We start from the raw sequence: 23,770 nt of genomic DNA on the forward strand, positions 1-23,770 counted from the left end.
CTGCATTCAATTGGAAGCTGCGGAAGCTGCGTCGGACATTCGGCTTCCAAAAAAAGTTTGCAAACTGGAACACTCACTTCCGGGTTTGTGGCATTTGGGAGCCAAAGCGTTCGAGTTACAAGGCATTTGAGAACCAAGGTATGACTGTACATAAAACAATCTATTCAGCTCTGTTTAGAAATGAGAAACAATACAACACAGGGAAGAAAATAGATATGCACTCTACCAGGAGAATTAGGAGACGTGGATCACTTTTCTTCTTCCTAGTGATGAATTGTGTGGTCCTTCTTTGGTCTTGGCATAACTGCTATATTCAAGCAGATCAGCAGGGGAAATTATGGACTTCAAGTGACGGATGAGTATTTTAGGCTGAAATGAAGTACAATTATTATCATAGCTGGCAGATGGCAAATGAGAGAGTGAGAATTGGTGAAGAGGGGCTCTTATACATAATACAATATTTGCAGTTCAATTGCGAACTGTCCAATGGAACATGAAGTCTATGGAATGAAAACTATAATTCACCCAGAGTGCCAAAACCACGTGAAACGTAGGTATGTGTGCGGTAATTTTGAGGAGAAAAAAAGGAGGAAAGTTCATTGCGTCATTTTTTGAAATAGGTAGGACATCTTCTAAATGGCAATGGCGATAGAGTGACTTGTCACATAGGATGCCAACTTGGACCTCTGCTCACCCTTGAGAACACCTAGATAGGTTGGGAGCCAGGCAGGAGATAGATGCTCCTTCAAGTATCTTGTTAGGGAAAAGGGATGACAGTAAAAGCTGTTTGTGGAAGAGACTCCCTTGGGAGGTGGTAGTCTCTCCTTCCTTGGAGGTTCTTCAGCAGAGGTTAGATGGCCATCTGCCATGGTTGCTTTAGTTGAGATTCCTGCATTGCAGGGGGTTGGACTAGATGGCCTTTGGGGTTCCTTCCAACTCTACAATTCTGTGATTCTACGAAATATTTATGTAACACTTGTCAAGTGCAGCATATTCCACGATCCTCCTCTCATTCATCATTACTTTGCCAGTTTCATAAACACTCTCACTTTAGACTGACTTGCTCAAGGCCACCTAAAGCACTCTTCTCAGAAGTGGAAATTAATTCCAGGCCTTCCAAGCCCTGCTTTCTCTCCATTGCACAACAATAAGGATAAAAGCTTGTCTGAACTAAAAGAAAAGAAAAGAAAATTACCTCTGAGGGCGAGAATGCTGAAAAAGAGATGTAATGCTTATCCAAATAATCAGGCCCTAGCTGCAGCTTTGTCTTTGAGGAATAGGCCTGCATTTTCTTTTAAAAAAATAAATTAAAAAATTACAAAGGCAATATTCAGTTCACATGCTATTGGTGGCGGTTAACCTTACCGTTTCAGAGATGGGCTTTTGATGACTACTTTTATTAAAAGGAAGGAGTCAATCATTTCAGCACCAGAATAAACACCCTTAGGCTTTTTACTTTGCTGCTAAACTGAGGAAGCATCTAGACTCTAGAGAATTAAAACAATAGTAACAAAACACATCTTGATGTGGGGCATGGGTGCATTTGTTAGGTAATGGCATCATGATCACCTGAAACATTTGCACAGTTAAATTTGCATATCGTAATTACTTTAACAATTTATGTGCCCCTCTAGCAGGAGATTACATTTTCCAAGTGAAAACATAATGTTATGCGTTTGGGGTGTTAAAATGGGTGCCGGACCCCTCTAATCCCTGGATCCAGCAAGTGTTGGGATTTAATCAAGGCTTCTCATTCTTGGAATAGCCAGGCTAGCCTCCTGGTGAGGTGACATCCTGGATGATGAGCCATTGGGGGAGGGGGGGAGGGATTAAGGGGCTCAATGCAAGATGACAAAGGGGTAGAGGGCCCTCCTTCAATAGAAAAAAGCCAGCATTTGGAGCTGAAAGTGAGTGCAATGTTTTATTTATTTTATTTATTAAATGTGTTCATCTATAGATCTCAGGACAGTTCACAGCACAATGGCACAAGATAAAAACAGTTCATTATACACCTTTAGGCGCCAGGCAAAAACCTTCCTTTTTAACCAGGCCTTTGGTTGATCTGATTGACATCCTATACCCTTTTACATAGTGGCTCTTTTTTGTGGGGGGGGGGTTATTGGGTTGTTGTTTTTATTTTGATTATATATATTCAGTGCTTTTTTCTGGGGAGACGTGGAGGTACGCATACCCCTAATCATTTTGTGAATCTAAGTTTGGCCTCATTGAGGGGGAGTATTTCAATATGAGTAGGAAAATGAGAGTAACCCTAAACATTTTCAAAAGGAAAAAAAAGCACTGTGTATTTTGTGGCTTTTATGTTGATCTTTTCTGTGACCTGCCCTGAGACCTCTGGCTATAGGGCAGTATATAAATTAATAATACTAATACTAATAATGATGATGATGATGATGAAGAAGAACAAAAACAAACCAATCAATACCTCCCCACCCCGAACCTTTTCCCACCAACACATTTGAAAGGGTATAGGATGTTAATCAGCCCAAGGCCTCATTGATGGCAAGGATTGGCTTCTCTCTATCTGTGAATCCAATCCACAAAACAAGCATCACAAAATTGTGCCTTGAGGAGATTTGGAGAGATTGAGTTTACTGCTATCAGACAAGTACATCAGTTGCACAGGATAATAGTGTTGGCTTCTAAGTTTCCTCCCTTTTTCTTAATTTTTTTTTTTTTTTTGCCATAAAGGGAAAATGTCATGCAAAATATATACTTAATTATGATCTCCAAGGACTGTATTTTGTCCAGTGGAAGGCACCCAAAATCTACACGGGATGGTAATTTTTGTATCTATGGATTATTTCCTTGTGACTGCCTCTTGTTTTGTTATAGTTCCTAATGAACTATCATCAGGAACTATCCTAATCAACGCCGTTGATGTGGTGTTAGTTTATCAACCACCGTTTGGCCTAATTTTCCTCAGCTGTGGCATACAGGAAACGGTAAAGCCCCAGAATAACTTCAACGCGAAGTCAATGTATTACATTGTGTTGCAATTTCTTACTGTGGCCAGAAGGTGCCTCTCTTAGCACTCTTCATCTGGGCTTGGAAAGTGGGGCAGGCACTGAAGGGAGGGAGGAGAAGAAAACAAGTTCTTTTGATGTGCGATGCTCTGTACATCTGCACAGCATATGGGATAGAAGTGGAGAGAAAACATTAGGAATACTATGGTGCATTCCTTCTTGAAATGAGTCACATCCACAGCATACATTTAAAGCACATGGCTTCCCTCAAAAACTCCGGGGAACTGTAGTTTGTTAAGAGTGCTGGGCATTGCAGCTCTGTGGGAGAGCAAACTTCACTTCCCATAATTTTGTCAGGGAAATCCATGTGCTTTAAATGTATGGTGTAGGGGTTAGTGGAGCACATTTTCTGTGGCAGGAATAGGTAAGAGATAGATTCTGATTCCTTGAAGGGTCACTGGCCAATTTCCTGAGGATTGCTGAGTGCTTATTGGTTGCTAAACTTTGACATAGGCCCTGAAAAAAGTACACAGGATTCTGTAATGACTGAACAATGCTTTCAGGGTATGCTTTTGCTTTGTAACTGTGAAAATACACCAGTGATCATGACCTTCTACTTAAAATCATGAGGACCATAAGACACGTGAGTCTAACAATTACTTGTTGATTCATTTTGATTACTTATATTTACACCTTACCTTTCCATACATAAAAGCACAAGGTGTATAACCACAATGACACACACCAATTAGCATAACTAAATAATAATAATAATAATAATAATAATAATAATAATAATAATAATTAATACCATTTAAAACACAAGAAATGGTTAGTTTTTTAATGCTGGGCTGCTGAAAATCCTTGGTATTTGGGGGCATGGATTCTGCAGCTGTACATCATTTGGTCTCAAGCATATGTTTGCTCTTGATTTTAGGTACCTTGCTGCAAATTTCCCAGTAGAGAAGGTCTGGGAATTCTGGCAGAACTAACTTCCACTTTTCAGCTGCCTACTGCAATGTGGAATCCACTTGTTTTCATTGGTATGACTAAGCCCCTCCCAGCTCAACAAATGAGAATTGAAATGTGAATTAGGGCTGCTAAAACAAAGTTATTAAGAGCAGATCTTAGCAAGCATACAGATGTCTCCACTTATCCTGTTTATTTCTTCAGGAGCCACACAGAGACACCATAGCATTGCTGTCACACAAGTATAGAAAACCTTTCTTAACAGGAATAGGGTTTGGGGATTTGTTTCATTTTTAATCCTGGGAGAAAACTATGAAGTCCAGGAGATGTACCTGAGCTTGCACCCACTTTACTGGAATTACTGATTCTGGGTTTTTGTGAACCCCTGGCCATTTTCTTGAAGTTTTTATTTGGCAGCCAAGCCATGGATTCACCTGGTGTCACTTCATCATAACCAGCGGATAACTGAAACTTTTATCAAACTTTTATTTTTATTTTTGCGATGTCACTTGAGAAAATTGAACTGGACACTCTCTCTCCTGAAGATGTGGGTGGCAGATGTTATTCTCAGCCAGAAATTTTTGAGACCAACTTCAGCAATTCACATGTGGATTGGTACAAACATGAACTTCATTCCTCAGTCTCTTTGCCCAGTGGTAAGCCTGAATTTAAATTCATTTTAAAGTGCCATCTTTTTATCTAATTATGTGTCTGGAATCAGATGTGTAACGGGCTTTTGACAACTAGCAGTTATATGTGTCAGGATAAATTAACAGGGCTGGTTAAAGGCATCCTGTGCAATAGATGGACCATTTAGATCTTTAAGACTTCTGGGTCTGTTTGTTTTTAAAGGCATTTGGAAAGACTGCACTTTATATTAGACTTAAGATTTGTATTAGTCCTACAATGTGTTATTATATTGCTGCAATCTGTGCAATTAATCAACGTTTTGAACTGGTAGGGGACACAGGGGAACAGGTGCTGGTGGAATATACACATTGTCCATCTTCATATACTTTTGCGCTGGTTGATGATCTCTGGCGGGCTAGGGACAAAGGTGAGAGCTGTTTCCTAGTTCTGCTGGATCTCTCAGCGGCCTTTGATACCATCAACCATAACATCCTTCTGGACCGTCTAGAGGGGCTGGGAGCTGGGGGCACTGTCATACAGTGGTTCTGCTCCTTCCCCCTGGGCAGTGTTCAGAAAGTGGTGTTGGGGGGTGAGTGTTCAGACCCTTGGGCTCTCACTTGTTTCGTCCTCTCCCCCATGCTTTTTAACATCTACATGAAGCTGCTGGGAGAGATCATCAGGGGTGTTCATCAATATGCAGATGATACCCAGCTCTACCTCTCTTTTAAATTGGAACAACTGAGGGCAGTGAAGGTCCTGTGTGAGTGTCTGGAGGCAGTTGGAGGATGGATGGTGGCTAATGGATTGAGGTTGAATCCTGACAAGACAGAACTACTGTTCTTTGGGGACAGGCTGGTGTGGAGGACTCCCCGGTCCTGAATGGGGTAACTGTGCCCCTGAAGGACCAGGTGTGCTGCCTTGGAGTTATTCTGGACTCACAGCTGTCCATGGAGGCACAGGTCAATTCTGTGTCCAGGGCAGCTGTCTACCAGCTCCATCTGGTATGCAGACTGAGACCCTACCTGCCCACAGACTGTCTCGTCAGAGAGGTGAATGCTCTAGTTATCTCCTGCTTGGACTACTGCAATGTGCTCTACATGGGGCTACCTTTGAAGGTGACTCGGAAGCTGCAATTAATCCAGAATGCGGCAGGTAGACTGGTGACTAGGAGTGGTCGCCGAGACCATATAACACTGGTCCTGAGAAACCTGCATTGGCTCCCAGTACATTTCCGAGCACAATTCAAAGTGTTGGTGCTGACCTTTAAGGCTCTAAACGGCCTTGGTCTGTTTACCCGAAGGAGCTTCTCCACCCCCATTGTTCAGCCTGGACACTGAGGTCCTGTGCCAAGGGCCTTCTGGCAGTTCCCTCACTGCGAGAAGTGAAGTTATAGGGAACCAGGCAGAGGGACTTCTCAGTAGTGGCCCCTGCCCTGTGGAATGACCTCCCATCAGATGTCAAGGAGATAAGCAACTATCTTACTTTTAAAAGACACCTGAAGTCCTGTTTAGGGAAGTTTTTAATGTTTAATGCTGTCTTGTGTTTTTAACATTTGGTTGGGAGCCGCCCAGAGTGGCTGGGGAAACTCAGCCAGATGGGTGGGGTATAAATAATAAATTATCATTATTACTTTCAAATGAGATGACAAAACCTCAAAGATTTATCTGGGTCTCTATACAGAATAGCTAAAAACCCTTTTTTCTGCATATATTCTCAGTCCTTCCCAGGAATGGGTCTCACACACATCTGGCCATTGCAAAAGGGAAGGGTCAATATAAGGCTTGCTAATGTCATGACTCCATCTACTTTGACAGCAGGCCTCATGTGCGATGTCAACTTTCTCTGTTTGCCATTGGCTTCCCCCACCCCACCCCCCATGCACACACATTTGCACACATATTATGGTAGGGCAGGTAGGGAAGATGATGATAATTGGTCTTGTAGATGAGCTTTATAGAATCAGCATTCACCAATGTGGGTGTGAGTGGAAGGCGACCAAGCTGTGATGGGGCAGCCAAGTTTGCCATCTATGTGTCTACCCAAATTGGAATCTATGGTTGCCAGTTTCATAACAAACTAGGATATTATAATTGATTTAATATCATGGCATGTTCCAAAAGGGGAACTGCATTTTCTAGGTTTGGATGAAATGGGAAACTTTGGTTAATTAAAGGCTGCCTTGTCTGATTTCCTGAGCTGTGAAGGGAGGAGTGACAGATCTCTGTGGCTCATTAATCCCAAGTGTGACCATCTGAAACATGCCACCACCAACCTAGACTCTTTTATACATTGGATAGATTTCTGCTGCTTTAAAATAGTGATTTAGAAATAGCTGGCCAAGATCTGCTGCTAGTTTGTGAGTTGGTGCCAAAGCACCAGCAGACTGTTATGAGGACACATTGCAAGGGGGGCTGTAAAGAAGAAGAGGTTTTGTGGAAGATTGATTGAGATCTGAATTTTATAGAGGGGTTTCTTTTGCCTACGCAAAACCTGTTTTTTTAATTGAGAGGTCCCTTGGTGCTGTCTCAAAATAAATAAGAAAAATACAATGCAATATCACAAATGTTCATGAGCATCTGTTTAATGAATTGTTGAGAGTATGTACCCACCCATTAATTCCATTCACGTTATTCCTGGCTCACTCACTGAAGAACTGCAGTTTGGATCTCTACTTTGCCTTCCTTAACTGTAGTACGTAGCCTATTTCATAATGAATGTCATCTTACATGACTCACAGGGGATGTCTCTGACTGACTTATGTCTGCACCTGATGTATAATCACTTGTTTCCCCAGGAAGTACAAGCAAAAGAAGCATACCACACCTGAATGTAAACATGGATCTGCTTTCGTTTAGTGGAAAGAGTAACCATCTCATAGGAATAGGACATAAATGTAAACTATAGTAAGCAGATACAGCTTGAAGCAAATGGATTTGGGTTCTTGTTTTCCGCTGAACTTGACTTAGCAATTGCACGTTCTAACCTTAAGCATATCATAGCAGAAACGTTTGAATTAAGGCATATTCCAACAAAGCAAAAATACTTGTGGAGGATGTGGAGCGAGTCTGGTGAGGGGTGTGGCCTGGGGAAAGAGGGTGTGGCATGTTATGATCCCCGAGGGCCAGATCGTGTGGCATGGAGGGTCATGCTTGGCCTTCAAGCCTGAGATTCTCCAACCCTGCACTAAAGTAAGGACATCTTGTGTTTAATTTCTCGACGTAGTGTAAGGTATAGCCAAAATTCAGGCAATATTTTTGCTGACTCTCTAGTCCTGAATGTTGCTGCCAACAATGACAGCTGAGCGATGTTGCATCACTGCAGCCAATGATAGGCCCCCTTTGGAACACTTTTTAAAGTTTTGAGTTTACTTCATTACCATTATCATGCAGCTAAGGCTGAGTCTAGTAATATTCTTCTGTGTTTTTACTTCAACAACATCATTCCCCCCCCCCCCGATTTCTTAAAGACTCATGGATCTGCTTGAAACATTTCCCCAAACCTCATGGCGCTTGGCAAGAGTTTTGTCCGTCTAGGGATGTGTCTGTGAACTTGCCAGACTAGTGCTGAACTTCCACCTTTTATTCTCGCTCTTGCCTCTTATTATAGCTGACCCCCCCCCCATCTGCCTCTCCAGCTCTTTCCCATCCTGACACCATGTGCCTGAGAACTATTTTACTCCTCCTCCAACACTGGTTTGCAAGTCTAAGCCAAAGTTAGTGTTGCACTGCATAGACAATAAGATTGCCAGCTTTTGAACCTGAACCTTTTAGTCCTGTCTTCAACAATTTGATCTTCGGCAACTAACACTACAGGCAATAATATTTCTGTGAAAAGTTTCACTGCTAGTTTCTGGACATTGAACTGATGCTAACGTAATAGGAGAAGGCAGCTTTCCCCACCACTACCAATGATCAGTAGGCAACCGTATGAAAATACTGCATAACTTGCAATTATGCACGTTTGCTTAATCACCAGAGGAGGAAATTACAAATACCCAATATGAATGCACTCACAGACACTGCTAAGTAGCCTCACCTTGCCTTATGGGTGGGCTTGCCCTGAAAATAACACAGTAATCAGGCCACTAGGTACCTGCAGGTTAGATGGAGGATCAGAAAAAGATTTACATCCACCTGGACACCAGTCCTCTCCAACTATATCATTCCCTGCCACTGCTCACCAGACTATATGGGTTGGGGGGGGGGTAATATGTGAGAACCAGCCTGCTTTGCCAACTTGGGAATCATATTTCAGGCTCTGTCTAAGTCAATTGTAAGTCATCCGCAGTTACAAAAGCATGGTAAGAGTTATGAAGGTGTCTTCTCAGGAGAAAGGGAGAAGCAAATATGTTGACCTGCTCTTAAAATCTCAGCAGTCTTGTATGTAGAGTAACCTAGAACCCTTCCCACAATAACATTTTCAGATGCAGAAGAGATTTGCTGGACATGCCTAACATAATACAAAGTCTTTTCAAACTGATGTTCTTAAGCACCTCCCATTATAGTGGTGGTTGTTGGTATTTGGGGTGGGCCTGAATCATATCCTTGTACAAGGCTGATTCCCTAAATCAATTTGCAAGCTCCAAAGGTTTCCTGAAGTTAATGAGATGCTGACAAGCTTATCATAAGCTTTCCCAACAGTGGCCCCAATCAGTTAAGCATTATTTTCTCACAGCAGATGGATTAAAAAGCAACTTAACAACAATGTGTATCATGTTGATGAATGTTGCTCTTGCAAAGAATGACCAAAGTACAATGAGAGATGAGTTGAAAAAGTGACAGCATTTATTATCAACGTTTTCAGAGCACCAGAACTTTATCTTAATCAGATTCTTGAGGGTTGCTTTTCTTTTCAAATGGCACTGTAATTCTCTCTGAGGTTTAAAGTAGGAAGAAAGTGATTTGATATATATGTTGCTATGGTTTAGCTAAGGTTTGAATGAATCACTGTAAACAAATTCTGTCTGGCATTCCGAATATTGTCTCCTAGGAGAGATTTACACATACCAAGCCATCACCATTGATAAAAATGCGGCTTTGTTACTGCAGCCAAAATATAAGACCTTATTTTCTTAGTTCATTGATTGTTTCTAGGTAGCATCTCAAAGCCCAGTTTTTACTAGAATGCTAAACCTGTATCTGGTTAATTCTGCTTCACACAGAGGCACTTTCTGAAAGTTATTTAGTGTTGTCAAAGCTCAAGATTATCTTAGGCATGATGTTCTGTTTTTATATTCAAACATGCACATCTCGGTACAGAAATGTAACATTCATGTATGTTTCGGATATAACTTTCCATATTTAATATACATTGTGAGAAGCTATCAGGTCCATACAGTCATACCTTGGTTTTCAAACGCCTTGGGAGTCAAACGTTTTGGCTCCCGAATGATTGAAAACCAGAATTGATTGTTCCAGTTTTTGAATGTTCTTTGGAACCTGAACTTCCAATGTGACCTCTGCAGCTTCCTGCAGCCAATTGGAAGCTGCGCCTTGGATTCCGAACATTTTGGAAGTCAAACGGTCTTCCAGAATGGATTCCGTTCAACTTCCAAGGTACCACAGTATTTTCAATTTCCATGTGTGTTGAAGAGAGAGAGAAAAAATAACATTGCTTAAAACATCTAGGCCACTTCATAACTTATGAAGCAACATGTCCCTTTTAAGAAACGATACTCAAGTTTGAAATCTTTTTTGAGAAGTAATCCAAACAATAAGGTTGTGCAAATGCTGTGCTTCTAGGTAAAACTAGCCCTGTGTGGGCTTGTATGCTCCTCCTGTCCCTCTCCTCTCTTTCTCTGATACAGCTACAAGGAGATCAGAAGTTTCCACGTTAATTTTAGATTAACTATGGTTGGTGAAAAACTGCCAGCATAATAAACTATAGTTTGAAGTTGGCTTGTTGGGTTAGGGATGTTAGGATATTTCCGTTCCACCTTAAAAGGGAGCAGGATGTTTGTGTCACAGCCTGTGTATTTCCTGTTCACAGGATGTTTCTGTTGTGTCTATGCTTTCGTTTCTCTCTCTGTGCCTGAACACTGAAGCAGGCAGTCATGTTTTTTCTTTGTTCTGACCAACGCTGAATAAACTTAAACAATGCTCTCCTTAGTGCATCTTTTGCTGTGCATTATCTGCTGATAGAGCGTGCATCAGCTCTGGAATGTGGCAAGCTATATCTGGAGCTCGTGTCGCTAATTGCTGATACTGCGTGTCTACGGGAGATCAATGGACGTCTGGAGGCGACGTGGAGTCATGATGGACTTTGTCTCCCTGGCAGTATCCCAACAAGGACAACATGGCAAATTGTGGCTACTCAAGTTCAAACCTCCTTCTCACAGCCTTTCCAGGGGAATGGAGAGTGCTTGAGTCCTGGGGACTCATTCTTGTAATATTAAACTATGGTTTAGCACTATGTGCTAACCAACCTAATATATATCTGAAACAGATTTGACTAAACTACCTGATTTATAACAGCATGTTTGTTTATGTTGTGATGAATTTAACAGACAAATTTGCTTGACATTTTGTGGCTGGCTATTTTCAAACACTTGAGGTTCTTAATCAGTATGTATTCCTTCCCCTATTAAGTGGAATAAAGGGTATTTAACAATATTTGCTTTTGTAACGGAAGCTTGTCAACTGCTGTTAAAACCAAATGTGCTGATGGCTTATGGATTTGAGGGAGAAAAATGTACAGAACATAGTAATTGATGTACAATTAATAGTGAAAGAAAAAATGATATTTTTTGCAGGTCTGATCTGTATTTGGGATCTTGGCATTGGGGGGTTGGGGTCATTTGCTTTAACCCTGTGCTCCCTCAGTTGCTAATTGCATGAGTAATGTGTCATCTTAGTTTGGTTCTAAGAAATGGGAGAAGCTTAAACAGAGGAAAATGAGGTTTGCTTGAGGCTATCCGTGACTTCACAGGTAAGTGAAAGAGTTTTTCATGCTGTTGACTATAGTGCTATAGTTTCCAGAACCCTGTTGGTCAATTGGCTTCTTTGGGTTCTCAAATGTAAGCAACATGACTGTACATAGTATTCAAGTCTGCTACAAGCAGGCCATTTTTCAGCCGGAACTTGCTGGAACTCAGTTCTGGCACCTCTCAGGTTGGCACCATTGCCATTCAAAGAGAACGAGGGAGGTGTTCATGGTGAGTTCAAGAACATCTTTTTCTAGAAAAATAGCACTGGCTACAAGTATTCACTTTTGGACCCAGATTATGAAAGTCTTGGGTTCGGTCTACTTGGCCTGGTTTTAATTTTTGCAATAAATGCTTGAAATACAATTTCTCACCATTTTCACTCATACTCTCTCTCTCTCTCTCTCTCTCTCTCTATATATATATATATATATATATATTATGATGAAGAGTGAAAATGGTGGGAAATTGTGGGAAATTGTATTTCAAGCATTTATATATGTAAAATCTTGTTCTTGTGACAGCTAATGCAATTAAGATCAATATTCAGCAGCCATCTTTTTCAAAGAGCTGTGACCAGGAACACAAGGCCAAGTTCAAAGCTGCCAAGAGAAATAATTATGTAGTGGACTTGCAAAGTAGAATATAAATTATTAGAAGTCTCTCTGACCTCTGGATTCTGTGAAACCCATTTCATTATTACTGATAGGTAGCAGGATAACTATAGATGTCTTACTGAGCTGTTGTCATTTTTAATTTGGACTTTACCTAGGAGTCCAAATGGAAGTGTAATGTTCAATTAGCATCACATCCTTGTAATAAGAGCCTTGAGCATAAGAAGTAAAATGAAGAGACAGTCTACTATCCCTTCTCATGCATGTCATTTTAAAAAGGAAATGGCTAACATTGAGACTCTTAATTCTGAAAGGTAGCTCAGTACATTGTCAAAGTTGAGATTGGCTGACAGGGAGAAATGCTCACCATTTTAAAAAATGAGGACAATGTCATAGAGAGAGACAGCTTGTACCTTTGTTCCTGTAACATGTGAACAATCCTATTATATGTCCCAAATAAACAGCCTAGGAACAGAATGGAAAGACCCTGGAAGCCTGGAAAGAAAACATTAGGAGCCACGCACATCGAACTTTTCCTGCCCGAGATAGCTGTCATTTTAGTTCCTCCTCTAAGATCACTGAATGTGAAAATAAATAAATAAACTTAAAATATATCTAAGCAGGGATGCCAGCAGGATTTTCTAGACCTAGAAGCAGATTAGGCTCTCTGCTTGTCTTGCAAAAGAGGTAACAGATATGTGCAACATTAGCATATGCTTTGTGCAATATGCAATTTTATATCCTGATTGTGGATGGGTGTGTTGGAAGGGCCAGACACAAGTAATAATATGTCTTGCAGACAGAATGTCAACAGAAGAAGCATTTCCCTTAATTGTATTTCCATACTAAAAAAGGCTCCACCTGTGCAATTTTTGCCTCTCCCCCCCCCCCACTTCCCTGGTATCTCCAGTTACAATTGGAAGAGACCTGAAGTGTAGGTGGGTTCCCACGAGGCAAGACACAGTGATAACAGCAAGAACTGCTCGTATACATTTCTGAAGGCCTGGGCCACTCACACTCCCAATGTGATTGGCTGTCTAAACTTCCAAGCTGCGACTCATGACTCAGAGTTTAAAGGCCAGTGAGGTAAAAGGTAAAGGTAGCCCTGCCCGTACGGGCCAGTCTTGACAGACTCTAGGGTTGTGCGCTCATCTCACTCTATAGGCCGGGAGCCAGCGCTGTCTGCAGACACTTCCGGGTCACGTTGCCAGCGTCACAAGCTGCATCTGGCGAGCCAGCACAGCACACGGAACGCCGTTTACCTTCCCGCTGGTAAGCGGTCCCTATTTATCTACTTGCACCCGGGGGTGCTGTCGAACTGCTAGGTTGGCAGGCGCTGGGACCGAACGACGGGAGCGCACCCCGCCACAGGGATTCAAACCGCCAACCATGCGATCGGCAAGTCCTAGGCGCTGAGGTTTTACCCACAGCGCCACCTGCGTCAATGGCAGATTTGGGCCAATGGCAGAGGCCCAAATCCTGAAATGTTCTGTGATTGGATATCCTGTATTGAATTAGAACACAGGAGCTCAGAATCCTTAGTCCAGACTCGAGCTCAGGCAAAAACAGACTACATGAATACATAACACGAACCATGCCTGAAATCCTGGAGAACCAATTCCAGTCAGTGCAGACAATATAGATAAACCAATGGTCTTCCAGAATCTTTCCATTCTGTTCCTAGGCCATTTTGGGGGGACATATAGTAGGATTGTTCACCTTATATGGAGATATAAGGTGGATTCCTATTTACAGTGGTACCTCAGGTTAAGTACTTAATTCATTCCGGAGGTCCGTACTTAACCTGAAACTGTTCTTAACCTGAAGCACCACTTTAGCTAATGGGGCCCCTGCTGCTGCCATGCCACTGGAGAATGATTTCTGTTCTCATCCTGAAGCAAAGTTCTTAACCTGAAGCATTATTTCTGGGTTAGCGGAGTCTGTAACCTGAAGCGTATGTAACCTGAAGTGTATGCAACCTGAGGTACCACTGTACTTCTATGGTCTGCAGGGTGGTGAGTAATGACGGGTGTTCTCCATGGCAGGCCCTCATTTGTGAAACTCCCTCCCTGACAGTGCATGTCTGTTCCCTATGCTGATGGTATTTAGGTGCCAGTTAAAGATATTGCTGTTCATCTGGGCCTTTGAAACATGAATGTTTAATCAGATTTCAGCTGCTGGTATTGCACTAGGTAAAAATGTACTATGTAGATGCTTTTATTGTATCGGTTGAAGTCTTACATGGTTTCCACTAAGCTCCTGTAAGAGGAAGGGCAATATAGAAATGAAAATAAATAAATAACAATTGATAAAGCATATTTCCCCCTAGGAACATAATCCACTTTGTGGCCTTGTGTCCCTAGGCAGATAGATCATGGCAGCCCTTGCATGCAATGATCCATGGGATTCTGGCAATATCAGTACATTCACTGGCTCTTAAAAAGAGAGAGAGAGAAAATTGAATTAGATGCTAAAATAACAAGTTAATCCCTTTGGTACCAACATGAAAGCCCCAGTCACTTCTAGTCATGTTGAAGGACCACATTGTGCTAATATTAAAGATCTTTGTCTTGACTTTTTTTTTGGGGGGTGGGGGGTGGATGCAGCTTTCATATATAGAGAGAGGGGGGATTTATATGACTAAAGAGTTGAAATACTCTTTCCTCAAATGCCGAGGGTTTGTTGCCAGTGGGTAATTTAAAGCTCACACAGAAGTCTAACGTGCTGAGTCATTGACCTCTGCCCTCAAGGTTCATGACTTACATCCTTGCATGGCTGAAACAGATGGAAACTACGCTGGATATAGAAGTTTAATGTTTCCCAAAGGCCCTATTTCTCTTGTGTGCTCTTCCTCCCACTAATGAACTATTTACTTTTAAGATGGGGACAGGGGGGCAGTTCCACAAATCCAAGTCTATTTAAAGGAAAACTCTGCAGTGATTTATGACGGGGCAGCAACAGGCAGCTGTCTTTTTTGTAACGAGAGGCCATCTTTCCTAGAGCATACTGTATAGTAGGCAGCACTGGTTGGCATGCAAAATATGTAAATGGCATTGGCTGATTCAGCAGGTATTGAATTGTGTTGGTCAACATTATCAAGATACAGTGGTACCTTGGGTTAAGTACTTAATTCGTTCCAGAGGTCCGTTCTTAACCTGAAACTGTTCTTAACCTGAAGTACTGCTTTAGCTAATGGGGCCTCCTGCTGCTGCCGCGCCGCCGGAGCACAATTTCTGTTCTCATCCTGAAGCAAAGTTCTTAACCCGAGGTACTATTTCTTGGTTAGCAGAGTCTGTAACCTGAAGCATATGCAACCTGAAGCGTATGTAACCCAAGCTACCACTGTATGCTGGTGTATGGCTAGGAGGAATGGGTAACTTGTCTCAGACCTCCCTCTCACTCCCTTTCTGTCTTTCTCTCTCAGTCTCAGCAAGAGTTTGTTTCTTGGTTACCAGGTGACTCAGCCCCCTCTACACTCAAGCCCTCTCCTCTTCTGTGGGGACAGCTTGCCTATGTCAGCAGACATAGACTCAGCCATCTAAACTCCTCGAAAAAGGACAAGATCCCTGACATTTTTGAAATGGAAAGGCTTCCCTTCCTAACACTGCCTATTCAGGCTTGTTTTTATTCTACAGTATAGGCTAAGGGAACACTAACAAACAACAGTGCTATGTGCAACATTAGAGAGCAGGGGAGAAATTTGGTTCTGTGCACCTAGTTTGTCTAATCCCCTCCGCCCCCAATGCAGATGAAAACACTTCCATTGCACTTCTCTAAATTTTGCAGTGCAATTCTTCTGCCAAAATACGTTTACAAAAATGTATGTATTAGAGAGGAGTGTGCATAAAAATGCATTGATTATAAGGCTGCCATACGTCCCAAATTTCCCAGGATTTGTCCTTCAAAAATTGTGTCTGGGTGGAATTGTCTAAATGCGGCTTAAAATGTCTGGGAAAACCCAGGTGCCTGGTATTCCATATCGGAAGTGTTGGAGTTTTTGGTGATTTTCCTTTTTAAAACTTTTTTCCTTGGAGATTTTGCCCAACAACTTTGGGCCAAAAGAAAAAGAGCTCAACAACCTTTGTATCCGGATTTTCACTTTTTGAAATATGGCAACCCTAACTAATTACTGAATTATATTAGGAAAGATGGCTCACAAACATGGGCATATTGGGACAAATATACACTAAAATGCTAACAGACTTTAATGAGGAATTTTTTAAAAGTGAAAACTCATACAGAAATGTGGTGAACTGAACAGAAGACCGGAAAAATAAAAAAAAAATGCAGAGAAACTAACACTGAGAGTCATCCACCCCTGATTTTAAAAGGCATAATGTAAGACAAGAAAAGAAGAAAGGTCCTCTAGCATAATTGGTAGGGTCATCTTCATTCAGCTTTTTCTTCAGGGGTAGAGTGCTATTGCTTATATACTTGTCAGGGAACTGACATCGGAGCTAGAGGCGGAGGGAAGGCTCTCAAATGATGCTGGAGAAGGGCCCAGCAGGGAGAGAGGCAGCTCCGCAGATGGGGAAGCAAATCAGCGCAACACCAGGGATATAGAGGGGCTGATGGGGGAATCGGCGAGAGGCCTCCAGGACTCTTCACCGGACACGAGCGGGGAGAGCACGGGTCCTCCGCTACCCACGCCCTCCCTGCGCAGAAGACCTCCGCGCAGGGAGAGTAGGAGGAGACTGGGTGTCAAACAACTTTTATGTTGGAAGAGGTTCAAGAAACGCCCACTGACGGATTCTGCTAGCGACTGAGGCAGCCACGAAGTGAAGGGCTGCCCAGACTGAAAGGTTTAGCAAGGCAACAAAGCCTGGAGAGGCGGCAACTTACGTACGAGCAACCCATACACATTACAATACTGAAAACAGCAGCACTCAAACACAAATAAATATGCACCAGGGGACTCAGAAGACTTCCAAAGCATGCTCAAGAAAAATAAAATATACAATGATAATAATGAAAAGAGATACAAAACCCCCAAAAGAAAGAAAGAAATGAAAACTTAAAAATGAAAGAAGATACAAAAGCCCTCAAAGAAAGCAAAAACTGTGCATACCTCATGAGAGTGGAGAACATAAGAATAACCTGTTGGATCAGGCCAACGGCCCATCCAGTCCAGTGTCCCATTCTCATAGTGGCCAACCAGATGCCTGGGGGAAATCAGGGAGCAGAACATGAGCACAAAGGCCCTCTCCTCTCCCATGGTTTCCAGCAACTGGTATTCCGAAGCATTGCTACCTGCAACTGTGGAGGTAGAACACAGCCATCCTGACTAGTAGCTGTTGATTGCCCTCTCCTCCATGATCCTCTTTTAAAGCCATCCATCATGGTTGCCATCACTGACTCCAGGGGAGGAGTAGGGGGCAAAGGCAGAAGTGAGAGAGCTTTCTCTTGCTCCCCACAGCTGCTACTTCAGCTCTGTGCAGTTTTTTTGTATCCCAGTGGGGAAAGAGGCCAGCTGAAATCTAACCAGGAGCACTCCTGTTAGAGGTCAGGATCCACAGCAGTATTTTGTCACAGATCTAAACTGTATTTTTAATATATATATACATATAACGGATGTTGCTTCAGAGCTACTTCCTACAAGTTAACAAAGACCATCATGAAAAGCATGTGTGCTCATGGTTATCTTATAGGCTTTAGATCAGTTTCATCCAGTGTCATTTCCAGCTGATGAAGTCCCACTTAGTAGAAATTTCCCATCCCACATAGTGTTGGTTTCCCTCTCACTTTGTCAGGGGACTGTGACAACCAGGGATAAGATGTTGGCCAATGGGGATTTGTCCTCCAAACAAATTTCCCTTGGGAAGACTCAGCAGATGGGATTGCTCATCATTTCTTGAGTCTGATTGATCACCATATTTGGTGTCAGGAAGGAATTTTTCCCAAGATCAGCTGACGTTCCCCAGGTCAATGTCAATTTTATGGTTTTCTTTTGACTTTTGTGGCTTGGCACCTTCTGAAACACATCTATTTGTGGCACATGAAGGTCTGGAAGAAGAAGAAGAAGAAGAAGAGTTTGGATTTGATATCCCGCCTTTCACTCCCCTTCAGGAGTCTCAAAGCGGCTAACAATCTCCTTTCCCTTCCTCCCCCACAACAAACACTCTGTGAGGTGAGTGGGGCTGAGAGACTTCAAAGAAGTGTGACTGGCCCAAGGTCACCCAGCAGCTGCATGTGGAGGAGCGGAGACACGAACCCGGTTACCCAGACTACGTGACTACCGCTCTTAACCACTACACCACACTGGCTCTCTCACTGGAAGGATCAAGCATGTTTGTTCTGAGGAGTTGGTGGCTGGGTGGCCCTTGCTCATGACAATACCTTTTGGATCCTTCCAACTCTTTGATGCTACAGTTCTATGGTATACTGACTAGGGGTGCTCAAAGATTTCATTCAATACACATTTTTTATGGGAAACAATATGATTCATACTTCTGGATTGATATGAACCTTAGAATCCTTCAGTTTCCACACTTCTCCAAATTAGAACTGATTAGAACAAAACACCATTGACCAAAGAGAAATGGGTTCTGCACTTATGGAATGCAGCTGTGAGGAACCTATGGCCTGTAGTCCTAATCAGGCCCACCAAAACTCTGAACTGTGCCCACAAGGCAATTTCAGGCCAGTAACCTAATGACATGGACGCAGGTGGCGCCGTGGGTTAAACCACAGAGCCTAGGACTTGCTGATCAGAAGGTCGGCAGTTCGAAACCCCGTGATGGGGTGAGCTCCCGTTGCTCGGTCCCTGCTCCTTCCAACCTAGCAGTTCGAAAGCATGTCAAAGTGCAAGTTGATAAATAGGTACCACTCTGGTGGGAAGGTAAACGGCGTTTCCATGCGCTGTTCTGGTTCGCCAGAAGCGGCTTAGTCACGCTGGCCACATGACCTGGAAGCTGCACGCCGACTCCCTCGGCCAATAAAGCGAGATGAGTGCCGCAACCCCAGTCGGTCACGACTGGAGCTAACGGTCAGGGGTCCCTTTACCTTTAACCTAATGATATATGGTATGTGATGCTTCGATCTGAGATAAGGCTCTACTTGTTCTTTGATGGTAAAATGCAGCAGCAGGTGTTTATGTCTGATCTTAGTGCTGTGACCCCCACCGTGCTAAGACTGGAGATAAGTCTCTGCCTGTTGTCTTGTAAAGAGGAAGCAGGGGCTTGTCTCCAATCTTCTTCCCCACCTCTGAGGAAATGTTCAGTTATTAGGGTGCAATTCAACACCAGGCTAAGGTGATTGTTCCATCAGCTCAAGTAGGTCTATTTGCCAGACAAAACGATCTCCCCGCTCTTTCCCCTGCATTGTGTTCTGGGGGTTCATCCAACCTGCCAGAGTCCTGGGGATGGAGAGGGCGGAAAGTTTTGTTGCACTAGCTGGAGTCATTGTGCTAACTCCCACCAGTTAAGCTATTTAGTTGAATCATGCACTTAATAAATTATTTGAACCAATTAATCCAACTTTGTGGCTGAACAAAAAAAGAAGGGTTTTAATCCCAGTTTATGGAGCAATCATAACATACCGCTGCCACAGATGTGACTCCCTGGCCTTGCCACTCACAGCAGCAGCATCAGAAGGGGGAAGGGCAGGTAGTATATACACACATATTTGAAATATATAGGAAGCCAAATGTTCTAAATAAAAAGGAATCTGAAAGACGCTTGGAAAATCTAAATATTTTTTTAAATGAGAATTTGGCTGCCTGTTAGTCTCTATGTTTGCTTGTACAATGCTAATTTACTATGAATGCCATTCACTTTGACATCATATCACCAGGAATTGTACATTTATATAAATGTTGTTAATTAGTCTTTTGTTTATCCGATGTTCACTTTGTTTTGCAAGACCGAAAAAAATAGCCGGACCATTTCAGGTCAACTGCCCTGAATTTTGCAATGTAACCTACCTCTCAATGCACTCTGTATTCTGCGAAAGGAACTAGATTCAACAGTGCAATTTTAACAAGGTGGCATTGGAAAAGAATGTCATAAATGAGCATTACACTTTGTATTTTCTACTCTGTATCAACACTGTCACGGCAGAAGAGGACAGTTTAAAGAACAAAGTAGAGGGCAGGAATAAATGGACAGTTCTCAAAATGAAAGGAACATAAGCATTGATATTTTTCAGGGCTCTGTATTGGGTATGGTGCTATTTAATAAATGGTCAGGAATAAGTGGTGATATAGTAGACCTCCTGATAGCACTAAAATATTAAGGAGATGAAAATGAAAATGTACTGCAAAGAACTACAGAAGGAACATGTCCAAACCAGTTGAATTAGAAACAAAATGGCAAATTATGTTCAGTGCCTGTGTAGAAGAGCACTAGCCAATGTGGTTTCATCCAGATATTGTGGATTACCACTCCCATCATCTGGGACCATTGGCCAGCCTGTCTGTGGCTGATGGAAACTATAGTCCAAAACATCTGGCTACTCATAAGGTACTGTTCATTAGGACAACAACTGTCAATTTCATATGCATATTAATATTGTCTGAACTGGTGGGAACTAACAAGTACTGATGTAGCTCTGAGGTCAGAAAGAACCGTCGGGATTCATCATGTTCACTTCCACTTGTGAATCTAAAATTATGGCTCCTGAATCCTTATTGAACTTGGATTTTCATCTGAGCCAGAGAAGAGTTTACCCCTCCCTATCTTTCAATTTAGATATTTTGGCACCTGAGGTGCACCACAAAATGCTCCTGTCCCACCAGGGAAGGAAGGGTGAGTGAAGATCTGCATCAGGAACAAGGGTGGAATAAAGATCTACAATGTGAACAAGGCAAATTCCATAGAACTGGAAAGAGTGCAGAGATTATCAAGAGACTGGAGCATCCCCTGTATAAACTAAATTTAAAATGTTGGGGGTGACTAAAAAGGGGGGCATGTCAGAGATTATCAAATTACCCAAAGCATGGAAAATAATGAACAGAGAGAATTCTTTATGTTTCTCGTGACATTAGAACCACAGCTTTCCCAAGGGAATTGATTGGAATTGCTTTTGGGAAGAGCAAAAGGGAGTCTTTCATCAGAGTGTCCAGCCAGTGGAATTTGCTGGTGGTTTTTCTGCTGAAAATGATCTCCAGTCCAACCTGCATTTTTCCCCATGGGAGAAAAGATAAGAATATTCAGCACTAAGCGACCTGCCAACACATTCTTTATGAATATCAAATAGGCTTGCAAAATATTAAATATAAATTTAGGCCACAAATACTGTGCTTATCATTAACTTTGTTTGCCTTTGTATTTTCATGCCACAAGAACTTTGTTTCTTAAAACACATGATGGCCCTGATGAATTTCATTCCAAAATATTCTTAGCTGAAGCAGATTTAATCACTCAGAAGTTGTTGTCGTTTCCTTGAAAGTCAGCCATGTCGTTAGATTCGGCGGAGGACGTGGCTAACTGGCAAAGCTCCTGCTCTGTTAGTGAGAAATACACAGGGCATGAAGGTTCAGGGGGAAAGAACGCGAAGAGGCTAAAGGTAAGGTGGCAAAAAGCCAATTAAACTGTAATGGGAACATATGGAGATTTATACAGTCGCCTGTGCATTCAAGGGGCATGGGAGGGGGTCGCAGACCCACCTGGGCTAGCCCCAAGTGATGCATGCCTATGCTGTGCCCCTGGCACAACCTCGTGCTGTTTCTCTGTCTTCTGCACATTATGAAAAAGTGATGTACGCTCATAAAGCCCTCACAACCATATGCACATTTAGCTCTTTCCCACACCAGCCAAATGTATGCACAATAGCAAAGAATCCCTGCTGCATGCTGGGACTACAGTGGACACTCGGGTTGCGAATGGGAGGCACGCTCGCAACCCGCAGTGTCCGCAACCCACAGCTCATTTGCGGGTTGTGATTCAGCACTTCTGCGCATACACAAAGCGAAATTTAGTGCTTCTGCGCATGCGTGAGTGCTGAAACCTGGAGGTAACCCATTCTGGTACTTCTGGGTTTCAGCACATCCATAACCCGAAAACGCGCAACCTGAAGCGTCTGTAACCCGAGGTATGATTGTATTCCCTTCACCCCTGTCACACCACACAAACATTTTATTCATCATAGGAGTGGGAAAGTCATGTGAACTTCCCTAGCAACAAGCTGAGTCCTTGTTGCTCAGACCAAACTAGGCCTGCTTTCAAAGCTGCTAACAGGGTGCGTTTTGTCACATGGTGTCTACTCGGATCAATGTGGTGTTTAAGCTGTTTCATCTAGCTTTTTCGGATCCCTCTGCAGTTCCTCTTTCTCACCTGAGCTTGACTGCTAAACACCAGGTACCAGCCTCTCCCTGCCTGACATTTCCAAGGTGCCAGGTTCAGAGGTAGCTGTCATCTGGTCTCCATAGGCCTGCACACAGCCAGAACCTGATCCAAACTTTCAGACCATGTGGTCAGGACAGGAATTGTGTTGCTGAAACAAAGGAAAAGCCAAGGGAAGCCCAAGGTTAGAATTGTTTATTCTCATATATAAAAGTCTCCTTTTTGTTTATGTTTAGTTCTTCTGCAGTCTCCCTCTGGAATGGGTGTGGGTGTTTGTAAATCTCCTTTGTGAAGAGTGATTTGTAGAGTGAAGACTGAATTAGGGGACCTTTCCATTTACGGCCTCTCTGTTATGAAATGTTTTGGTTTAGTGATCTTGGTAATGTAGCTTGTAAAGTGATAAAAATACCTTTTAGCACAAGTTACCTAATACCTACGTACTTCTTGAAAAAAATATTGCATAAGCTAAAAGTGTACAGGGGCCAAAATGATCAAGACTACATCTTTGTCACTTGATCTAATTTTATTTTATATACAAATACAGTGGCTCTGGAGCATTCAGGAGCCACAGGTCTGTGCAAGTGTCTGCATGTACAGTCCAAGGCTACTTTTTATCTTTGTTTTAGATATAAACACCTGTAATTGTTTTGATTTAGACCATGAAGCTCTTTGTAATTATAGACCACACTTTTTGGAATGTTTTATTGCGTGGACTGGCGGAGTCCCCCAAACCCTGGGCAGCTCCTGTGTGGAATAACGACGCAAGACAACTTGCTATGGGATTAAAATTGGCCACAATTTTATTATGTTTCAGATGTGGGTAGACCTTGGCTCAGGCATTGGGGGTTTATCCCTCCCAGTCCCCCGTCAGGGATCTGGGAACATCAGGGTTATCCATAGTGTGTGTGTGGGGGGGGGGGATGGGCTGGCTCTGGAGAACATATTCAAGCAGAGAGAGCCCACCCTGTTACTCCGCCGCTGCAGGGGAGAGCAATGACAACCTCTAGGCGTACAACCAAAGCCTCCCCTCAAAACAACCCCTTTAACAGGGAACCCTGGGATCACCTCCGCAAAGAGAAGGGGGACATGGGTCACCACTACATGCCCACCCCCATTTAGCAACGCCTCCCCAGGTGGGATTGGGCAACTGGCTGAGGTGGGCAGAGACTTCCAGGTATCCCACCTGGGGAAGGCCAAGCCAAACCTGTGCTAATGGTGCCAAATAGGGTCCAGGGGGCTGTGCACGACCACGCAAAGGGTGCCCCCCATTTAATGTGGGGAGAGGTCATTACTGACTCAGTATATCACATAGCTGGATCCTATACTTCATTGGCCAATTGCAACCATTGATCATCTATCTATCTATCTATC

At 42.8% G+C, this 23,770-nt stretch overlaps 1 protein-coding gene and 1 long non-coding RNA gene across 3 annotated transcripts in view; one reads left to right on the forward strand and one right to left on the reverse strand.

The window, feature by feature from the left end:
• Positions 1 to 260: 260 nt before the first annotated feature.
• On the reverse strand, positions 261 to 17,509 carry LOC310689222. The gene is made up of 3 exons (XR_014517408.1): positions 17,188 to 17,509; positions 1,196 to 1,291; positions 261 to 369 (listed from the first exon to the last, which is right to left on the reverse strand). It is a non-coding gene; the product is annotated as an uncharacterized lncRNA (long non-coding RNA).
• The window catches only part of ANO3 (anoctamin 3), a 232,071-nt gene continuing 212,359 nt past the window's right edge, over positions 4,059 to 23,770 (forward strand). For both annotated transcript variants that reach the window (XM_083463197.1, XM_083463198.1), the window contains exon 1: positions 4,059 to 4,609. In XM_083463197.1, the coding sequence (XP_083319323.1) occupies positions 4,456 to 4,609 (154 nt within the window). In that variant the 5' untranslated portion in view covers positions 4,059 to 4,455. The remainder of the gene's footprint in view (positions 4,610 to 23,770) is intronic.

This window comes from Podarcis liolepis (assembly GCF_965112155.1).
Source record: "Podarcis liolepis genome assembly, chromosome: 1".
Lineage (NCBI taxonomy): Eukaryota > Metazoa > Chordata > Lepidosauria > Squamata > Lacertidae > Podarcis > Podarcis liolepis.